The sequence below is a fragment of the Egretta garzetta genome, unplaced genomic scaffold (assembly GCF_000687185.1).
Source record: "Egretta garzetta isolate BGI_Z169 unplaced genomic scaffold, ASM68718v1 scaffold291, whole genome shotgun sequence".
In the NCBI taxonomy this organism is placed as follows: domain Eukaryota; kingdom Metazoa; phylum Chordata; class Aves; order Pelecaniformes; family Ardeidae; genus Egretta; species Egretta garzetta.
In genome coordinates this window covers 2,395,706-2,417,573 of record NW_009258783.1, presented here as the reverse complement: position 1 = coordinate 2,417,573, position 21,868 = coordinate 2,395,706, and the positions used below count along the sequence as shown (strand labels likewise).

Sequence of the window (21,868 nt, the reverse complement as noted above, 5' to 3'; positions counted from 1 at the left end):
CAAAACACATAAAGGTTCCAGAACAGACAGTTGGGTGGAAAAGAGCCCGGAGTGTAACTGTGCAATGGCTAGTCAACACACGAAACAAAAGGATGAGATGTTGCATGTGGCAAAGCTGTCTTCTCAGCTGTTCTTCGGGAGTGTTTGAAAGAGTTAAGCCCAATACTGGAATGTCTTGGGAATGTTGGCAGAGGGAGAGCGAGTGGCTTTTTTCCTCCCTCTGGATGGAGTCCCAGGACTGAGCTTGCAAAGTGATGACTTTGGATCCGAGTTTGCTTCTTGGTTCTGCAGCGGAGAGCTGGGAAGCGATGCAGTGTAACCAAGAAGCCCTTTGTGAGGGATGTGCAATCGCCTTCCTATGTCAGGAGAGGTATTTTTACCTCTTCTCTGCTCATCCCCGGGCGCAGCAGAACTCGCTTTGAGAAGATACACGGAGGGAGAAACCACATCCTGAAGGGCGTGTGCGAAGGGAGAAAGACACATCCCCAAACAGTTTATTTTGGCTGCTGGTTTTTGTTGTCGGGTTTGGTTTGGTGGTCTGGGTTGTTGGTTTTTTTTTCTTTTCTTTTCCTTCTCCTTCTTTGATGGAAATTGCAGTGACTTTTTAACCTTGCAGTTCATAAGGCGCCTTGGGAATAGCTGAGTGCCTCTGAGCAGGGAGTCCGGGGTGTTTCACCCAGGGACCTGGCATGGCTGCTGTGCTCTTTGGCTTTGAGGATCTGCTCTACAGCTGGGACAGCCTGGTGTGGAGCCTGACGTCCCGAGCTCTGAGGACTTGCCGCTTTGGAAACCTGAGGGTCCTGCAGCTCATGCTGAAGCCATGGTGCATTTCCAGAGCCGTTTATCAGGTAGGGTTACAAAACACCAGGCCAGCCCCTCAAAACCTGGTGCTGCAGAGGGGAAGCACCCCAGGGAGTTGCACAGGGTCCTGTCCTGTTCCTACCAACCGCTTTGGGTCCTACCACAGGCGGTGGGACAGAGGAGACGCCATGGGCAGGGGAGGTCTGGGAGGAGAAACGCAGGTTTTGAGGATGGTGGTGGGGTCTCCCGTGGCTGAACACAGGTTCAGACTCCCCTTCACACAGAGAAGAGGGGAATAAGCAAATGCAAATTAAGGGTCACTCTGCTATATCCCCTTTCCTTGAGCTTTACATTTGAAAGTACAGCCAGCTTTCGCTGTGCTGCATCCTCAAGCTGTCCCTGCAGCTGCACAAGAGTCATTTATAACTTACCTGGAGAAAAGGATGCCTAAAGACCCCTAACCTGTGGAAAATGGGCAAAGACGGTGGGTTTTAAACTGCAGTAGCACTAGTTATCCCTAGCTGACTTGTGCGATGTCTTCTGACTGCTTAGTCTAGCAAAGTTCGAGGCATATGATTGATTGTCTAAAACTTTTGTTTTACTCAGTGTGTATTTTATGTGGTATAGAGAAGTTTGGGGCTGGGTCGACTGGATTCTCTGTAGAGTTACGCTAACTGCTTGCAGCTTGAGGTATAATGAAACAGCTCTGATAAACTGTGTTTCTGAGACTGGCCACACTGGGTTAAGTAAACTGAGCATCGCAGTGAAGGCACTAGAACTGGACGCCACTTTGAATAGTAACTCATTCCAGTCCATAGGTGAGCCCAGGTTGAAATGACACTGTAAACCAACAAGTATCCAGCTCGTCTGCCTTCTTAATAAGCCTTAGACAAGGGAGGCTAGACATTTATGCCGCTGCGGGGACAAACCCATTATGATATTTATCAACTTCACAGATTTGGCTAATGCCAGACGCTGGATTGACTGATCGGTGTTTGCATTTGGAAAAGGCATTTTCTGCTACTCCCATTTGCTTGGTATTTTGCTTTTCCTGTGCTTCAGAAGTCTCCATGTGTGAAGCCAAGTTATACAGAAGAAGCCAGATTAAAAGCCTGTAGAAACTGTGTGTGTTGCTTAGAGGGAGACAAGGGCAAGGCTCTTCTTAGTAATTTCAGCAAACTTTGAACCAGCTTCAAATCATGCTCTGGTTTCAGCAGACTTCAGGAATAGATTTTATGGCCTTCTTTGGAGTTAAGCAGGCATGGGCGTGTTTATTTTAAGTATTTGTTTGTTCCAGAAGATGCCTGCAGCCAATAACATGAACTCATTACCCAGAAGTACCCCTCATCCCACTGGTTGCCCCGGTGTCCTCGGGGCATGGCTTTGAACCCCCCATGAGAGGCACCACAGTGATGGCTCCAAGTGAACCAAGCTGCCATCCCTGGGCTGCACTTGGTCACGGCCGGTGTGAACCTGCAGGTCAGCCTGAGCAGAGGCTGCCTATGGCGTGGGGTTGCCCCATCTGCTCTCTGCAGCTTGTTTTAGGAGCCTTAACCTGAAGCCAGCTAGCTCACATAGGCCTGGGAAAGGGGAGGGGGAAGAAAGAGGGCTCAACGCCGAACCCCCTTTTTACCCTCTACCCATGTAAAACCATCCTCACAAACTAAGGAGTTAGTTTTTAGGTGTGTCCAGATTCCGATTACAAATAACCTATCCCAGCCTAGGCACCATGCATCAGGGGATGCTTCTGCCAGTGCTAACTCCCACGACTGGTGATCTTTTAACAGATTTGCTCCGTTGTGAGCACTGAGCGCATGCACAAGTGCACTTCTTCCATTACAACATGCACACATCTTCAGCCATCCCCCATGGCATTATATCACATTCCATGGCTCCCCTTCACTAGAGTCACCAGGGAAATGGGACCAGCAAAGGTGCCTCCCTTCCCATCCAAACAAGCATTGAGGCAGCTGGACATTCACAGGGCAGGATTTGAACAGCTCGCTGTTTCTCAGATGGAATCAGCGAACATCTGCAAAAGCTCAGTAAAACCGCGTCACTTTATTTGTCAATGCCCATGAGCTTCCAAGTCTTTGGAGACGATCCGAAATGGTGGGTCAGGTACCAGGAGAGCTGCTGTTGGGTGGAGGTTTGCTTGGGAAAGGCATCTCATAGCTCATCACCACAGGGAGCCAGCAGCAGTGGTTTTATTAGTGGCCAGCATAAATATCAGCCAAACCTATACTTACGTATATTAATCCTAACAACACTTCCTCCAGTAGCCAGCATCCTCCAATTTAAATGCTGACAGGCTGTTTTAGTAGAATATTGCTTGGACAGGAAGTCTGATGGTTTAATCACTTCCCAAAGACAGAGACTTCTTCCACTGTTTATTATTTAGATGAGCAAATAAGCTCTGGACCATGCTAGTTGTTGTTGCTGCTATACGTTAATCCCTGTTGCATCTTGAGAGCAAAGCAGATCAGCTGTAGGACCTCTGCATGGTACCCGAACCAAAACAGCCCTAAAAAGAAACATTATTCAACTTTTTGTAAAATTAAGCAAAACTTTTTCATACTCCAAAAAGTATGCTTTATGCTTTTTTTTTTTTTCTTTGAGTTAATCACATCCCAGTGCCTCTGTGCCTCTGGAGCTGTTTGCTGGCTCACCCTTGCTGAGGCTGACTTGGGGGAACCACAGCAGCCCAGCACACAGCCTAGCCGAGCAGGACCACACTGCAGAGCACACACCACTGGGGAGGACTCGGGTCCTCCGTTGCACCACCAGCCAAGACCATGGCTGATCGCGTATGACACCAACTTGGAGAATTTTTTTGGTATCCTTTCCCTAGACTGTTGTCGCCACCACACAAACCCTGAAAAACATCCATGGGTTTGATAATTCACTTCTACTGTCCCAGGAGGAGGCTGAGGGGAGACCTGATCGCCCTCTACAACCACCTGGAAGGAGGCTGTAGGGAGGTGGGGGTCGGCCTCTTCTCCCTGGTAACAGATGATAGGACGAGGGGAATGGTTTGAAGCTGCCAGGGCAGGTTTAGGCTAGACATTAGGAAAAACTTCTTCACCGAAAGGGTTGTCAGGCTCTGGAATGGGCTGCCCAGGGAGGTGGTAGAGTCCTCATCCCTGGAGGTATTTAAAAGAAGGATAGATGAGGTGCTTAGGGACATGGTTTAGTGGTGGGATGGCAGGGTTAGGTTAAAGGTTGGACTCGATGATCATTAGGAAAAACTTCTTCACTGAAAGGGTTGTCAGGCTCTGGAATGGGCTGCCCGGGGAGGTGGTCGAGTCCCCATCCCTGGAGGTATTTAAAAGAAGGATAGATGAGGTGCTCAGGGACATGGTTTAGTGGTGGGATGGCAGGGTTAGGTTAAAGGTTGGACTCGATGATCTCAAAGGTCTTTTCCAACCAAAGTGATTCTATGATTCTATGATTCTATCTACAAAATATATAAAAACAAAGCTAGTACTGTACAGAGGGTACGGTCCAGATTTACGGCTAATGCAACAGGCAATGGATTCTTGAAAAGAAAAGGAGCTCCGGGCATCAACATAATCGGTGTAATTCCCCTTATTTCTGACAAGTGAGACTTTGCCTTCTTGGCTCTAGGGAAATCAGCGGCGATGCATTAGCAGAGGTAGATGGAACAGCAGTCTTGGGGTGATGCTGGCTGTGGCGGTCAGGATGGGATCCTGACCACCTGAGATGTCAGTCTTTAAATCCAAAGTGACACAGCAATCAGAAGTCTGGACTTGCTCAGGCTGCACTCTGAGCACTCATTATAAAATAGGTTAAAACAATCAAAATTTTTTCCTCCGTTCTTGGTGTCCAAACTGGATTTGACTTCCAGAGATGTTGAATAACCCCATTTCTCATTGTCTTTAAGTGATGCTGTGGTACTTATGACACCCAAGAACTAGAGGCTTTGGGTACCCTAAAGCAAGGTACCATCATGGGTCCCAGACTGCATTTCTCTTCCTGACAAGTAAATCCTCCTGCAAGTCTGCTGCCATTTCCAGGGATACATTTGTCTGAACAAACCACTTGCCTTGCTCTGGTTTCAGTGGGCTAATATTCACCAGGTGCTATATTTTAATTGTGATGAACGCTTGCTATATTTTGTGTTTTCTCATCTACCATGTGGCTTTCTGACTGCACGATCGAAACGGATTTGAAAAAAGGAGATTAACAAACAATAAACTTTCAGTCAAGGCTTTCAGACCGTCAGTTGTGCAAGATGCCACAGAGCTGTTGGGTGTATTTTTACCAATGCCCAGAAGATGTCTGACTGCTCTGACCTCCTAAAAAAATGGCCCTGTGAACTAACACAGCGCTGGCTTTTGCAGAAATAAATACTCACATTTCAAGAAGTGCTGGGTGAGGGCTGGTTTACTGTGGGACAGGCAGTCCGTGCTGTATTTTAAAATCCTGAAGATATTTCACTATTTATTTAATCTCCAAATCCATCAACAAATGTTTTAGTTTCCTGGCTATGTCTGTGCAGTGTCAAAGAACATTAGGCAGGCCAGGACCTACAAATTCAGTAAAAATGTGTTTATGTCTCTGTCTGTTTAAAATCCCACCAACTGCTCCTACCAAGTCGGAGGCAGATCTCTGGACGCAGAGCAGTCTCTCGAGGAGCTGTAATACCAATCACGGACATTTAATTCCTCACAAACTGTCCACAGTAGTGCCATGGACTTTTTTACACCCTGCTTCTTATCCACCGAGTACTTGGAAAGGCAGTTAAGTAATATCATGCCTATTTTACTGCTGTAGAAACTGAGGCAGAGAGACAAAATTACACACTTCAGGCTATAGACACAAGCACAGAATTCTCTTCAATACCTCATTACTCCCCATATATCCAGTTATAGGTAATGTGATTAGGGAAGGAGGGGGGCTGGATTATTCAGGGGGTGGATGTTAACCTAAAATGAGGAAGACAGCTTTTGCCATGCTGGCAGGAGGATAAAGGCCTAAGGAGCAGTGGCAGGAACAAATGCAGAAGCCAAGGTCCCATGATGGGGGAAGGATATTTGGGGTTCTGGGCACCCCCAGTCCCAGGATGGAGGTCGCGACTGCTGTGGAAACCCCCAGCTCCCTCAAGGCAGAATCAAGACACGGATCCCAGCTCACTAACTGGTTTCCAGCTGTGAAAATCACCCGTGAATCCTGGACCCTTAGTACTGAGGGTGTTTCTGCAGTGTTTTAACTCCCTGTCACCCTCTCAGATCAGAGCTGGCAGGTATTGCAGCCCAGAAGCTGCTTTTTCGTCTACGTATGTGCAGATGTACTCAGCCATGTGAGCCCCAAACCATGTCCTCCTCAGGCTACTTCATTCCTCTTATTTTCCACATCCTGCAATTTTCCCTGGCGAGAACACATCTCAGGTGTGTTTCCCACATGGTGCCCACTGCTGGCAACCAGGTGCTAATGGGTTTTCACCCAGCTGCCGTGGGCATGGAGGAGTTGGGCTTTGAGGCTTCCCCTCCATTCACTTGGGCGATTGCTAGCACCCTGCTGGGTATTGCAAAAAGGGACAGGCTGTTATCTACCTCTCAATGGGCTCAGAGACATTCCTACAAACCCTGTACTCTATCAGGAATGTGGTCTTCCCCCTCATGAAGGAGCAGTTTGGGAAATCCATTCTTGTTTGAGCATCATTCCTCACCCCGCTTGCCTTGAAGACATCTTATTATGTCTGAGCACAATTAGGGATTCAGGAGCAAAAGCAGCATTTTCCAAGCCTGCCCTGTTTCTGTAAAAGGCTGAGCAAATCAATGTCGGGCAAGAGAGAGGAAGGAAAGGGCTGAAATGTTAAACACATCATTTTGGATTGGTAAAACTTCCAGGTTTTGATTTATAGCTTCATCACCAAGTAGATTAATGTGGAATTCAAACACAACCAGCTCTTTGCTTGCCTGTCAGGCCTGATATATTAGCATTTCCCATTAATCTAGTTAGCTCTAGCATGATGAAGGCTGAGGAAATGAGGGATTAGGCATATGGGAGTGTTGGGTGGGCAGAAGAGCCAACAAAATCCACTTTGTCTAACTAACTCAAGGAGAGAGCATGGCACCTTACCCAGGTCTCAGGTTGTAGCTGAAGCTGTTTCTGACTCCCTCAAAGCCAGCAAACCCAGATTCTTTCTCTTCTGATGTTAGACAGAGGGTTTTTCAGTGGAGTTGTTGATTTTCTGTTCATAAGCACAGTGATGGATGTGCGTACCGGTGCCTCCCATAAAGCTGTGCTTGCAAGGCTCTTTGCTGGTGGCTGCTCTGCTCTTGAGGTACCGTGATGCTCTAGGGCAGCTGGCTTTCAAGAGGCTTTGGGACCCCCTAAAGCCATCCCATGGGCTATCATAAATGGATCTGGCCCCTCCGAGCTTGCAGCCTGCCTAATTCCCACTTTTAGTGGGAGGTAACTATAACTTTTTTCCCCGGCACTCTTTGCTGAGCTAGTCCGCAGGCTCCGGAGCTGCCCTGGAGACTTCTCAAACTTTATTGCTACATATTTAAGCATTTATGAGACTTGAACTGCTTCCCTTAAAAAAAAAAAACCCAACAGCAGCAACCAACACGAATCACAAAAAAAAGAGGAAAATAACCCTCCACCCAAAAGCCCCAGAGTTGCAGAAAGGGCTAATGAGCCTCACATGTTTCCAAAAGCCGCTCGGGAGCTTTTGGCTTGCAGAGTTTCTCACCCCATCTTCATTACAGGCAGAAGCAAAGAGGGTTAGACAGGCAGGGGAGGGGAGAGAAAATGCAAACGTTAAAAATTCATCTTTGCCAGAAAACATATCCAAACAGACAGAAAAAAAGGAAAATCAGCTTATGGAGGAACCCCAAGCCGCTTCTACTCGAGGCATCTACAGAGAAAGCACAAGAGGTGTTCAATAAGTTCCTGACCCCAGGTATTTTTACAACACACTGTAAAATTGCCCTCAGCATTTGATCCAGGCTTCTCCTGCCTTTCTAGAGCTGGTGAGGGCCGGGGCAGTCTGGTAGGATCTGTGCTGCTGCCACCAGTCCCACTGTAGCCTGTGGAGCGTTGACATTGGTGGAGAGGAGTTCAAAATGTTAACGCTGCAAAATATCCAGTTGGATATGAGTGCTTATCCCCGCTCTGGAGCATGCCAAATCAGCCTGCCCAGGGCTGGGCTCCACCCCACACTGTCAGATGAGAGGGCAATATCAGTCCAGGTAAAGCTAGAGGGCTACTTGGGATGTCTTGCCCAGTCCAAAGATTCAAGGTAAAATGGCGTGGTGGAACTCACCAGAGGAGCTGAGACACACCTGGGAAGTTTGGGGGTGATAACCTTTTTGCCTCCTGGGCAGTCACAAACACCTTCTTCCCTCGACAGCTTGGGGGGTCTCATGTCTCCTTCCACCGCCCCAAGGCAGCTGTGGGCCAAGACAAGAGGCACAGGAGTTTCCTGGAGGACAGGGACAGGCACCAGAGGTTTTTTGGGCAACAGTTGAACCTGAACCATTAAATCACCTCAGGGTTGCTGTGCCACCGAGCACAAAAGCTAACGTGGAGCTGCGCCAGGTTGGGACTCGCGCTCACTAATTATTTGCAAGCACAACACTGCGGTGCTTTCCATGTGCTGTAGCAATTCGTACAGTTCTTCTAGAAAATGAGATAGACTTTAAACCCACCCTGACCCGCCTATCTGTCTTTACATGAACTTTTAGGGATGGTAGGAGGCTGAGTGGTCAAGTCTCATGACTGAGCTTGCTTTCGTTCAAGAAATACAGCAGGGGAGGCATACTTGGCACTGTTTTACTCCTATGTGGATTTTTCCAACCCTGTGAGAAACATTCAATCTCCAGTACTAGTCTGTTCATGAGAGAGGAGTCTGGCTGCCCTGGTTATGAACATGGGCAAAGCCTTTCATGGTGTTAATTCTAGCCCACTAATAAATGGGTTAGGATTGCCAAGGCAGCTTATGCAGGCCACAGGCCTTGGAGCAAACACAAGCGATGCTGAATTGTTTCTAGCCCAGGGTGGATTTGAATCTGTCCCAAAGCTGAGCTCTCTTGAAGTCCACCACCAGTGACTTGGGCGTTCCTACCCCGGTCTTTGCTTTTGGCTGCAAGGGATGAAAACTGTGCTCTCCACAAGGAATACAGACCGTCTCAACTGAGATGATCCCTAGCAGCTCACCCTGCTTATAATAGAAATGCACCTACCAGCAAAGCAAGGGAAACGCTGTTTGATCCCCTGGGTTTGCAGAAGCCAGGTGTGAACTGCTTCTTCCTAGGCTTAGCTGTTTTCCGCTCAATGTCTTGAAATGTGAGATGGGATGCATCTCATGTTCCTTTAGTTATCAAAAATTAGGCATTCCATCTATGCTGGTTCCTTCCAAGATGGGTGTCTTGGTACGAGTCACTCTCTGGAGATGCCTACCCCTTTGTGCTGAAACCAGAAAGAGCTAAGACAGTTAAATCCAACTAGATGCCAAAGTATTAAACACCCACAGTCCTGTGAGGTAGAGCCCACTCATGTTGTTCTCATTAAATATATGTCATCCAAGGCCTGGGTCCTAAAGTGAAAAATGCTGGAAGCCCTTGGGAAGGTAAGCAGCCATCAGGACAGAGTGCCCAGCAACCTTGCAGCTCAAGTCATCCCACATCAGCTGTTGCAGCTGATACAACATGCACTGTAACGGGACAGGCCCCCAGGAACCTGATTTTGGTAAAGAGCTTTGCTTTCCCCAGAGAGACATTTGTGAACAATTCAATCCTCTAAAGTAATTGAAACCAGCGGGGAGTTTTATCTGAAGAATTTTTGTTCAATTCAACCCCTTCTCCCCCAAAGAGAAATCTGTCCTGTATGTATGGCTCAGAGTAGCCCCAGAACAGGCCCACTCCCTTCGGGCTTCCATGTGTTTCTTCTCTTACATAGAATAAGATGAACATGGGAAAAACCTGCTTTTTCCATCTCTGTTTGCAACGTGCCTTTGTTGCTCCACCAAAGGCTTTGTGCAATGGGTGCCATTTCTTTCGGATGTTCTCCTGGCGCAAAGGTGGAGCTGACCAGTGCCGCTGATACGATCCTGCCCTGTGTTCGTGGCTGCATCTGAGCTGCTGCCGTGAATCATCTGCACGCTTGCAGAAACTCTCTTCACATCCAACCGACAGCATCCAATTGTTCAGAGAAAAAGAGTCAGTCTTGGGCATGGGAGCTTCGGGGCAAAACAAGCCCAAACCATGCACTTGAAAGATGACTCTCACGTCATAGCAAAAAAGAACTGAACAAAGGCTTTTAATGCCATCGAGGTTGCGGCACCAGCAGGCGCTGAAGTCAGGGTATGTCCTGCCTCTCTTTCCTTCCCTCCATCCCTCCTAGGTTGGGTTGAAAAGGATCTTAACTCCAAGCACCTTTGACACCGGCGAGTGGCTACAGCAAGGCTTTCGCCAACATTTGCACATGAATTACTTCTGAAGGTTAAATATAAAGAGCCATTTTTAGTGTCCACTCATTTTGATTTATCTCTAAAACTCTTAATGTAAATCTCTTATGTGCTGCATGTGTTCATGTGGGCTCACAGAGGGTTGTTTTCCTAAACTGGAAGCTTATGGGGCCAGTCTGGAGGGAAATTGTCATGGGATCTCAAACCCTGCCTTTTTTCAGTCTTCTCCTTTCAGTTTGGGAGGTATTTTTTTTAAATCACGTGAGTCCACCAGGGACTCCAAAACAGCTGACAAAGCATCATTTTGGGCTGGTCCTATCCCCTGATCCTGGAGAAGAGCTCCACATGACAGCCAGTGCTAAGTCTCAAATACAAAAGGTTATCCAAGGTCAAATTCCTCCGCACTGTGAACTTCCATCTGGCACCCCAATGGGGAATTAGCGTCTGTCCGGCACCTGGCAGGAGTCACCCAACGTCTGCAGCATTGCAGAACTTGCAAACCCCATTGCGTGCAATTACTCAACTTCAGCGGCCACCACAAATCCGCTTTGCTCCATTTCCATGGGGCCCGATCTCAACCTCTGTGTGCTTAGGGGCTTAATGTGTTTGTACAGTCACTTCCATGCTGGAAAAGGGGCAGCTCATGATGAAGAGAGACCTGTTTGAGGGACAGGACTTTTTATGTTACTGTAAGTTGCTGTACTTGGGTTGACCTCTGCTTTTTCTTTTTATTAATGTTTTTTTAGTACTCTTTAGAGCCCCACAGCCACAGGAGCCTAGAGTCAGGCAAGTCCTCATGTATGTAGCCACAGCTGAGACAACAACTTTGAGTATCGGCAGGGCTAGCGGCTGAGCTGGGCTTTGCAAAACCGCAGGCGATCAATCAGGGGTTTTGCAAAACCAGACTGCAAATGAGGAACGGCTTGCGCCAGACAAATTCTATCAGAGCAGCCACCAGGATGAGGAGGTAGTGAAGAAGGAAAGGGAATAAGCAGCACAGGGGTTGGATAACTTCTAATTAAAGTGAGAACAGAGTCACTGTTCATCTTAGAAAAGAGAGGTTCTGGGAAGTTCGCTGCGTCGCATATTCTCAGGCATTCATCATCTGAAATATCTCTTAATTGCCGCTATTATATCATATCACAAACATTCCCGTAATTTATCAGTCATAACCTCCTACAAAGGGATTCTTTCATTCAAGCCGTTTTCACAGAAATCTTTTCCCTTTGGATCCCAGTCCTGTAACACAGACCAGGAATCTGGAAGTGGAACTTTTTTTTTCTTCTTTCTTCTGAACGCCAGATGTTGCTTTGCAGACACTATGTTTCAGTAAAGGACTGTGTCCCGTTTTCAACCTCTTTCCTCTTTGTCCCAAGATAATCAGCTCTTAACAGCTCTTCTTCCTCTTATGGTAAAAGCTGAAATGTAAATACTCGGGACGTCCCAAGTGTCAGGAGCCAGCCGAGTCCTGCTAACCCTGACGAAGGGTCCCCGACGCAGAGCTGCTTTAAACATTTGGCTCAGCCGACAGACTGTATTTATAATGCAAACTCCCCTTGTCGGTTCCTAACTCCTGGCTCCAGTTTTAGAAAGTTTAACATTTCTAGGGGTTGTATTTTCCCACCACTTAGGCGAGAGCAGAATTCTTCCTCTCAGAACATACACTTGTGTGTCAAAGGCCAATGACCTAAAAAATATCAGTAGTTTCGCAGCCTAAATATAGTGCAGGACTGAAATCCTGAATTCCTGCGAGGGAGCCAGTGTAAACAGCCCTTGTCTGTGTGACAGGGCAGGGGGTGGGCTGCAGCCGGGGCTTTTCCTTTACCTTATCGCACGCCTCAGCGCCTGGATGTCCCAGCACGGGAGAGGAGCCCTTTGTGCAGGGACCTCCCGGCCAAAACCCTTCCCATCTATGGACTTTGTTATCCAGCTCCAGCAAAGGGCACACAGCTTCAGAGTCACCCCAACCTGAAGATGTTGTCCTTCTGCTGGCTTACACCCGCTTGTCGTAAGGGCTTCGTCTTGATGTGGAAAGCCCCCGGTTCAAGTGCTGACATTGACTTTGCCAAGTGGTCGCGTCGCAGTGATAAGCCATGAGGACAATCCCCCTTGTGAGTGCCAAATCAGCCAGAAGCGATTAAGCCTTGACCCATCGTTGGGTGGTGGTGATAAACGCTGGCTCCAAGGAGACGTAATCCATCACCATCCCCTGAGTGGGAGACTGTGATTCCTGGTCACACCACTTTATAATAGCAAAACGCATCATGTATTTATCCGTGGATGCTTTAACAAGCACAAACTCATTCCTGTGATTCATCTCATCTTGCAGTTCATATGTAAAGCAGATCAGAAGTCTCTCCTGCCAGTGCTGATGATAACTGGGAGTGACCAGGAAAGACAAACCCATCTGCACTGCAGGTGGGATTGCCCAGGGCCGTCTCCCACCCACTTTACCTTCAGCTAGGGCCAGCTTCTAGCATTTATTAATGCACACGGGTAATGTCTCCGCCATGAGCTGTGGATGTGGAAGGCGCAACAGCCACTAGAGCTTCCTCTCCCTCTCACGTCAGACTTGGGAGGTTTGGAAGTAAATGAAACCCAGCCAGGAAAATGCAGCAGGGAATACAGCGTGCACAGTGTTGAAATGGTTTGTGAATGCTCAAGGGTGGGCAGAGCTAATTTTTATCAGAGCTGATAACCACTGGTTTACCTCACCCCTCTTCATTTCACTAACCAGACTCTCGGTGGATCTCATTATCCTGGAAGCCATTCAAGAGCCTCCCCCTCCTCTAACAGGGCTCCAGACACCTTGCAGGTCTCCAGAGATTAATTGCTATTAATATAGGCCAGCCATAAGATTTCTCAGTGGGGCTTCTGCTCCCACATCTTGCAAGTTTGTTGTGGTTTAGGGATGAGTGTATGTGGATGGCTTCTTGGGATTTCCTCCAAAGGTTTTTCCAAAGGAAAGGTCTTCTCCAAAGCTTTCTGTTTCCAGGACATGCTGTCCCTCCTTCATTCTTAGCCTCTATTTGCTCTGGTCATATAAAGAGAGCACCTGGTGCAACCAGGCTCCTGTCTGAGTGGCTGGTATGAGAACTGAGCAGGGTGATAGACCCAAAGCGATGACTAGCCTGCGGCCTGGAAGAGCTGCACTGCCCTTCAGATACCATGTATCTGCCCTCTTACAAATTCAGGCAAACCTGCTTCCCTCCCATCTGCTGTTTCTCCCCTTGCTTTTCAGTATTTTTTTGTTCTGGCTGTTCTTGCCAGGAGCTGCATGCCCATTTCTACCCAATCTCCTGTTCATAAGCAAATTAAAGTGCTTGCAGATGACACTTGCGTCTAGCTCCCCTAAGGCAAAACCCAAATGCTGTTTAGGATGCCAAGCACAGCCTCACGTGTCCATGGTGCACCCCAGGAGTGAGTGCAGCTGAGTGATTGAGCATTGTACCGCAGCAGCTGTGGAGCGCAGGACCACTTATTTGAAGAAGACTCCTATCTTAGTCATCACTGACCTAATTTTGATCACCCAGTAATATGGTCTTCCTTTTTATGTCAAACTACCCAGAAGGTCTTCATGCAAAATGAAATGCACTCAGAAAAAAATACTCTGAAAGGATTTTGCTGGGCCATTTGTCAGTTTGGGAAATCTGCAGAACCAGTAAGCATTTGACGGTTTTGTAGGTATGAAAAGAAAAAGGAGGTTTAAATTGGTACCATTGCAGCAGGGTGAAGTCTGGAGACAGACTGGGACAAAGTGGGACCTGAGATCAGCAGTTCTTCTGATGCTGTTTGGGACCGGAGGAGGCTTTTGGGGGTGGGGGGGGGGAGGGTAGTTGATTGCTGGGAAGTGCTGGATAAGCTGCTTCATTTTGGACGGAGGAGGGAAAAGACATGAATTAGCAATGCTGTTTTAACAGATGAATGTGCCTTGAGTCTGTTGTCCTGGCCTGAGACAGGGACACTGGCCTCTGCACCCAGCTTTGCTGGGGGACTGTAGGATCTTGGGATCCTGCATGACCTTTGCCTGCTGAGTGTTAGCGTTTCCTCCTCCCGTTGCTCAGACCTGTTTTGGGATGATCTGAGTTTATAACAGAACACTTCACAAGAGGCTTCAGCCAAGTTTTTTATACATGCTGCAATACGCGTAATAAACAGGTATCTTAATGAGAGAGAGCGCAGCTCTTCAGCACATGGGCAATCCATCGTAGAATCATAGGATCACAGAGGGTTTGGGCTGGAATGGACCTTTAGAGATCACCCGGTCCAACCCCCCTGCAGTGAGCAGGGTCATCTTTAACCAGATCAGGTTGCTCAGAGCCCGGTCCAATCTGACCTTGAATGTCCCCAGGGATGGGGCCTCCACCACCTCTCTGGGCAACCTGTGCCAGTGTCTCACCACCCTCATTGTAAAAAATTTCTTCCCTATATCTAGTCTGAATCTACTTTCTTTTAGTTTAAAATCATTACCCTTTGTCCTATCTCAACAGGTCCCACTAAAATGTCTGTCCCCATCTTATAAGTCCTCTTTAAGTATTGAAAGGCTGTAAAGGTGTTCAGCACACCATGGGCTGATCAAAGTGAAAGTCACTGTACAGGGTTGAGACCATACATCAGGAGGTGGAGCTGGATCAACAACCTTTTTCTCTTCAGAAAACACGTACAACAAGGCCTGGTGTGAAAGTAGGGGTAGGTGTGCGAAGTGGCACTGCTGTTGAGGATTGGACATTAGGAAAAATTTTTTCACTGAAAGGGTTGTTAAGCATTGGAAGGGGCTGCCCAGGGGAGTGTTTGAGTTCCCATCCCTGGAGGTACTTAAAAGCCGGGCAGACAACGTGCTTAGCGACAGAGTTTGGTGGTGGGATGGCAGGGTTAGGTTAACAGTTGGGCTTGATGATCTTAAAAGTCTTTTCCAACGTAAACGGTTCTATGATTCTATGATCACCAAATGGCTCAGCAAGGCAGCATTAAACACGTGCTGTTTGACAGCAGAAACCCAAATCAGTCACCAGCACAGAACATTAGCTGAGTCAGAAATTTTTAATTGCCTTCAGCAATGAAAGTGTGCAAAGTCAGGAGTAGGTGAGAGGACTTGGACAACAGGTTCCCTCTCCCAAAGCACAATATTTACCAGCAAAACATCTAACCCAGGGGATGGACAAACACAGGAGTGAGGAGTTAGGGGAAGGCCTGAAGCTGTGATGCACAGTACCACCTAGTGACAGAGTCCAGCTACATAAGAAGGGCAACCCCGCATTTGCAAAATTCAGGGTCCGTTTCCCCATCTGATCTTTAATCCTATTTCCCAGCTGAGCTACCTGTGCTACCGTCTCCCAAGGGTGAAGGGACAGCACCATTCCAGCAACCCTGATTTTTTTTCCTCCTTGTTGTGGTTTCCTTTTTGCAAAGCAGACTCAGGTTGCAGTAGACAGGGCTTCTCGTGTCTGGCGAGAGGCTGCCAGCGGATGCTGTTTTGTTTGCTACATGGGGTGTGCAGGTTGGGCTCGGCGCGAATCGCCTGCTGAATCACCCCCAAGGAATTCCTCAGTACATTGTGCGAACGGGGAAAGGAAAAATGCAAGGTCCAGTGAGTAATGCAGCCTTTCAGGGCATCCAAAATGAAAAGAAATGCCACGGACTTGTTCCATTTGTAGTAACGATGTGAAAGAGCAGTGTGACAGGCTCTGCTCAAGACAAGGCTTGTAACCTTTTCCATTAATTTCTTTTCAAAGAATTGCTTATTGAAGGCTAAGCTGCTTTTTATAAGCCTTAGAGGCTGAGTGTGTCTTTGTCCTTTTTTATTATTATTGCTGCTCCTCTCCCTTGCTCCCTCTTTTAAGAGAAAGCCCTTACTGTACATGGGTGGTATTCCTCTCTCTCTGGCTATCTGAGACAAGCCCAGCATCGAGATGGGAATTTTGTCACCTTTTGGCAACGATGAGATTGCATAGAGCAAAGCGAATTAGAAGAAATCCAGAGCTGCAGAATTTCCCCATACTTCAGCCCACAGATTTACCCACGATCCAAGCAGCTGGGCTTAAATGATTTGATTTCTTCTCCTCATTAAGGTCCCTTTACACATATTCTCGAGGAGGAGCTAAAAGGCTCCGCTCAGTCTCCGTGTGTGGGTGAGTGAGCCGAGGCGACTCGGTGTCTGGGTACCATCCTGCAGCTTGTGGAAAGCAGCGAAAGAGCACTGCACCTCCCTGCGAGGCCCCCCGCACACTTAAAGCTTCTGCAGACAGCCTGAAGTGTTTCAATGAATTACAGTTGGGCTGGAAGGGCTTGGGGCCACCACTACGGTCTGTGCTTTGCAAGAACAGACAGGAGGGCATGTATGCGTAAGGTTAGGGTTAGGGTTAGGGTTAAGGTGAGGGTTAAGGTTAGGGTTGGGGTTAAGGTGAGGGTTAAGGTTAGGGTTAGGGTTAAGGTTAGGGCTAGGGTTAGGGTTATGGTTAGGGTTAGGGTATCCTTTTCTTCCTCTTACCCAGGAAAAGGCTCCCCAGGGAAAGGGTATTCAGACCCTCTCCTGGATCTTGGCTCAAAGCTGCACTTGTTAATAGGCAGTCCCTTGCTTGTACACCAGGCAAGCTGAGATGGTTCTCGGAGGGTTTAAATCAATATCCCTTCCCTGACTTCAGCGGAAGTCTTCCTCTAAACGCTGGCTGGGAACCCAAACCCCAATGCTGCGCTTCCTTCAGTTGCTAAAATTTACTAAATCACCCGAGTATAAAAAAATAGGATATTTGTTGGGACCACTAGCATGATTCTGTCCTGAAAAGGTAATGCATAGGACTGAACACGTTGCTTCTAACAGGAGCACCTGCTCGCTGCCAGCTACGGGATGAGGCCGTCACATGCACACGGCCGTCACATGGTGAACAGGGCATTTCCAGCCGGATTTCTTCCTAGGTTTATCCTCCTTGAGCTTATCGCTTTTTTTCTTTCCCACAATCCGCGGTGCCACGTCTGGCTCCCGAGCACAGCAGCCCCGGAGAAGCTCCCGCAGCTGGGTAAACACGCCTGAGTGAATAGGGCCCTTCACAATGGAGTCACCAGGAAATCCAAGCCCTGCAAAGGCCAACAAATCAGTGGGGACATAATCATGTCATGACGAGGCACGCTCCTCCCAAGCACCGGGAAAACACAGCCTGAATGCTGCCTAGCAGGGTTGTTCCTCGAACAATAGGTTTTCCACCCCACAGGTCTCCAGGAGAGGCTCTTTCTCTCTTGTCTTCTTTCAGCCGTTCATGGTGGTGAGGAGGAAGATGAGTTTCTGCAGAGAGACAGAAGGATCTTCCCTCCCACCCAGGATGTTACAGATACAACGGACTGCACCAACCCCATTCTCTTTGCAGGGCTGAAGTTGGTCTGGGGAAAGGATGGAGGGGTGATAAGTGGAGAAATATGAACAGGCTAAATACTGTCCGTGGTTATGCAAGGGTAAATGTGACTTATGAGAGTGAGTTTACTGCTGATTTACACCAGACTAAGGGAGAGCTGGGTCAGGTCAGCTGCTTCCACAGGCATGGGGTTATATGGGCTCTCAGGCACCAGGGTGAGGAGCAGAGGCAGAGGAGTCTCCATCCCCTTACACTTTCCCTGGCATGTTGCAGTGCGGGTTGGAAATACAAAGCCATTTATTTCAGTCTGCATTTGTCTAGTGGCTTTGCCCACTGTGGTCTCTTCTGGCTCTTGGATATGTTGCATGGACCCATGCAAGCTCCCTTTTCCCTGGATCTTCTAATCTTACATGCTTTCCTGAAACGCAATGGTTAGCATGCAAAGCAACTCATATTAATCTCCGTCCATTGCTGCAAGGCAAACTTTTCCTTTCTGTAAATTGCAAATTTTACCAGGCTCTGACCTTGAACACAGAAGCCAATATAATATATGCTGATATGGGCAAACTGGCTACGAGTCTCAAGTGAGCACACACCAAGCCAAATCCTGAAGTCAAGAATTAGGCAGCTTTATATTAACAGAGGAGCTGGCTCGCTGTGTTATTGGCATATGTGAAAATTAATCATATCCTGCAACAATGTTCACAGGATGCGTTTGATTTATTACTAATCCCGTACACTCTTGCAGCTGCTGATCTGCTGCCAGAGGGTATTGTAATGGTGCAGCTGGCACCCCTGTCGCGATGGCCATCAACATAGCCAAGGGCACACGTTGGATCGGTTGTCCTCAGCAGTACTATTGCATTTGCTACCTGAGCTGAAAAATCGAGCCCTGTAGCTGTGGTTTTCAGTTTGTCTCCTATATAGAGAATAAGAATATGTTATTCTTATATATTTTTATACAAGGATAAGAGTGTGTAATGCGCCAGGACTGGGGGAGCATGTATGAAATCTAAAATATTCAAATCTGCAGAACAAAACTGATTTGGGCTTGGACTATGGGAGTTTCTATCACCCAGCTCCCCGTGCCAGGCAGTCGGTGGTGGAGGTGTGGGGGGAAGCTGTGCGTTGCCCTGAGGCCGGGAGGGTTTGTAATCAGGAATGGAAAAACACAGCTACTGCAGTGCTGTCTTCCCAAAACACAGCTGACCCTCCTGAGATTAGGCCACAGAAAGAGGAGATGGAAGAAATTAAATTCTCCTTCTCAGAGGGTTTCTGGCCTTGTTATTATCCTAGGCCTTGCCTGGTATAAGGCATTTCAGATTTTAAAATTCACCACCAAATATTTGGGATAATTAAACACCTTGCTTTTACTGTCACAGTATTTATATTACATGTTCCTCTTAAGCTTTAAAAAAAAATTGAAAATTAAAGGTGGGGTTTTTTTTTTATTTTTTAGGGAAAGTCAGAACAGATTGTTAGGAATTTTTCCACTTTTTCACCACCAAGTATGACTTTTAGCAAAACGGGGCATTTTGGCATCACTGCTTTCTCTGCCAAAAACCTACTTTCATCAACATTTTCCCAGTTTACCAAACCAGCACCTTTCCCAGGGGCTGACCACACCGACAGCATCAGGGGGGATGACAGGCATGACCTGCTTTTCCTGCTTTGTTTACTTATTTGGTGGCATGCTGTCATTCGCTAAATAATCTGGAGTCTTCCTCTCAGGGGTTTCTCTCTTGTTCCTTCAGTACTGAGGATTTGGACATTAGGAAAAATTTTTTCACCAAAAGGGTTGCCAAGCATTGGAAGGGGCTGCCCCGTTGTGGTCAAGGCCCCATCCCTGGAGGTATTTAAAAGATGGGTAGACGACGTGCTTAGGGACATGGTTTAGTGGTGGGATGGCAGGGTTAGGGTAACGGTTAGACTTGATGATCTTAAAGGTCTTTTCCAACCTAAATGATTCTATGATAACCAAGGTGGGAATGAGGACAGACACCCTGCTGCCTGACTCTGGCAGGACTTCAGTGATGTCCCCATTATACTGGGGGGGAACCAAATGAAAAAGGCGCAGCACGTGGTCCCCAAAATCCCAGGAGGAGACTAGGGATCTCCCATCCACTTCAGGGGAGAGCAATGAAGGTGATGCAGTTAGAGGAATCCCATCCCACTCTTCTGCTCTGTTGTCTCTTGAACTAATTTCCAGCAGAGTGGCCGTTGCGTTCCTCTAATCCCTGTGTGGCCGGCCGTGCTAGCTCTACATGGCATCCACTGGGAAGGGCTTCTCCCACATCACTGCCTGCTTTTCATTACTCACCTCCATTTAACAATGTAGAGGGCAGGGAAGGAGCAGTGCCACAACTTCAAATGCCTCAAACACAATCTGTTGCAGCTGGGCCATTTTAGTCATCTCTGATATGTAAGGTCTGATTAAACCGTGATGGTACATAATGCAGAGCACCTTCAGGATTGTCTTCGAAATTGCTTCAGCACAGCCACCCCCTAGCTCTGGTTCTCACTGAAACACATCCATCATTAGAGCAACAACCATATATTAAATTTGCACATGAGCACATGTATGGGAAAGAATCCATAAAACAAGCAAACTGCCAGCCTTCTTGCAGCAAACTTTGGCTTTATTCTGTGTGCACGTTCAAGGAGGGGAAGGTGGGTTCTGAGTTGGGACGTTTCTTGTTGTGCCAAGAATGGAGATACCAGTCCAAGTGGAAAAAAAGCCAATTCAAACAGTAAAAAGTCATCAGTCTCTCAGCAGCTGGGCTTCATAATTTACTGGCACATCACCCCCAGAAGAGTTGCTTCAAGGTCACTGCAACCCTGAGTCTCTATTTGGGCTGAACCAAGACCTGCCCTCTCTGCGCCTAATGGTGTGTGACGTTCAGCCACAAACTCTCTCGGCAGTGCACCAGGGCAGCACTAGGCACCAAATATTTTGCATGAGATGTGACAGCATGTTTAGGCATTCAGGCCTCCCTTAACTGATTTCCCAACCTGAACCTACCAACTTCAGGGAGAATCTCACTTCCGCCCTTTCTTGTTCCTCAAGCTGTCTCTTGATAGATATAAATCATAATTAGAGAATTATAATGAAAAGCCAATTAGTAGAGCAAGGCATCTTTTCAAAATCACATAATAGAAAGAGAAGTGCAAACGTTCTCTAAATTCATGCTTTTGCAAACTGATTTTGACAGCCTCTCCTCTGCTGACAGCACCTCACGTCTGCCATACCAAGCACAACAGCAACGTCAGCATGGGTCACTACCTACACGATACTACTTTTGTTTTACTACGTTGCATATCTTACAGTGGGGTCCAGCAAAGTGCAAAGGCACCAGGCATGGATCCCATCCTGCGTGACTGAGGAGCTGGGTCTACTCTGAGCATTTTGCAGGTGCAGGATGATGGAGGGCATAAGCCCTGTGCATTTTCAAGACAGGTGAGCCTGTGCTCTTTGCTCTTGCCCAGAGCAGCCACCTCTATAAAAGCTCCTGACAGGCTGGCAATGAGCTGGGCAATGCTTTCATGCCCGCCAAACTCTTGTTTTCCTCAGCATGCGTGCCTCAAGCATTCTGCTTTTTTCTTATTCACACACAAAGTCAGGAAATTCTTCAAGTAGAGGTGGTATCCTGAAGCTGACTTTGTTCCTAAAATGTGTGTTTGAACAATCAATTGCTCGTCTTTGCTTTCCTGAAGCCTGTCCTGGCAAGGCTTGGCAGGCAGATTGCACATGGCCAGGGGCACCTGTGTGTGTGGACCGGGTGCATGGGGACAGCCATAGCCACCAAGTTCCTCTATGGAGGAAGCACAACAGCTTGGCCACCAGCTGGGTGCTCCACAGGGAGCCAAGGTGGCCCTGTGCCTCCTGTGCCCTGCTGGGCTTGGCAGGGAAGGCACTGCTGAGTGCATCTCCTCACCTTGCCCAGCTCGCTCCCTGGCCATCTATCCCTTGTAATGAGGACTTTTTGCAACCAGGGTGGATGAGCAGAGGGAATTAGGAGAAACCCAGGGAGTCAGGGACCCTGGCTGTGCCTGTGGCTCCTTAGCTTCATCAACTGCTGTAGCACAGGAGTAAACGTGCCCTTTCACAAGCATCTTCCATGCCCACATAGCATCCAAAATGTAGGGTCAGCTCTTCCAGCCTGGCCAATGCTGGATGCAAAGCAGCCTCAAGTGCTTTTTGGAATTATCTGAGGCATAGCCATCCTAGGAGGTATCATCCCTCCAAGAAACCTCAGGTGGCTTTGGGTACCAGTGCTTCCCACAG

General features: G+C 47.8%; 1 protein-coding gene across 1 annotated transcript in view; it reads left to right on the top strand.

Moving 5' to 3' along the window:
* The first annotated feature begins 689 nt into the window (after nt 1–689).
* Nucleotides 690–21,868, top strand: part of FRMD4A (FERM domain containing 4A) — a 185,939-nt gene continuing 164,760 nt past the window's right edge. Inside the window, exon 1 of the mRNA XM_035889183.1 lies at nt 690–848. Within this exon, the coding sequence (XP_035745076.1) occupies nt 690–848 (159 nt within the window). The remainder of the gene's footprint in view (nt 849–21,868) is intronic.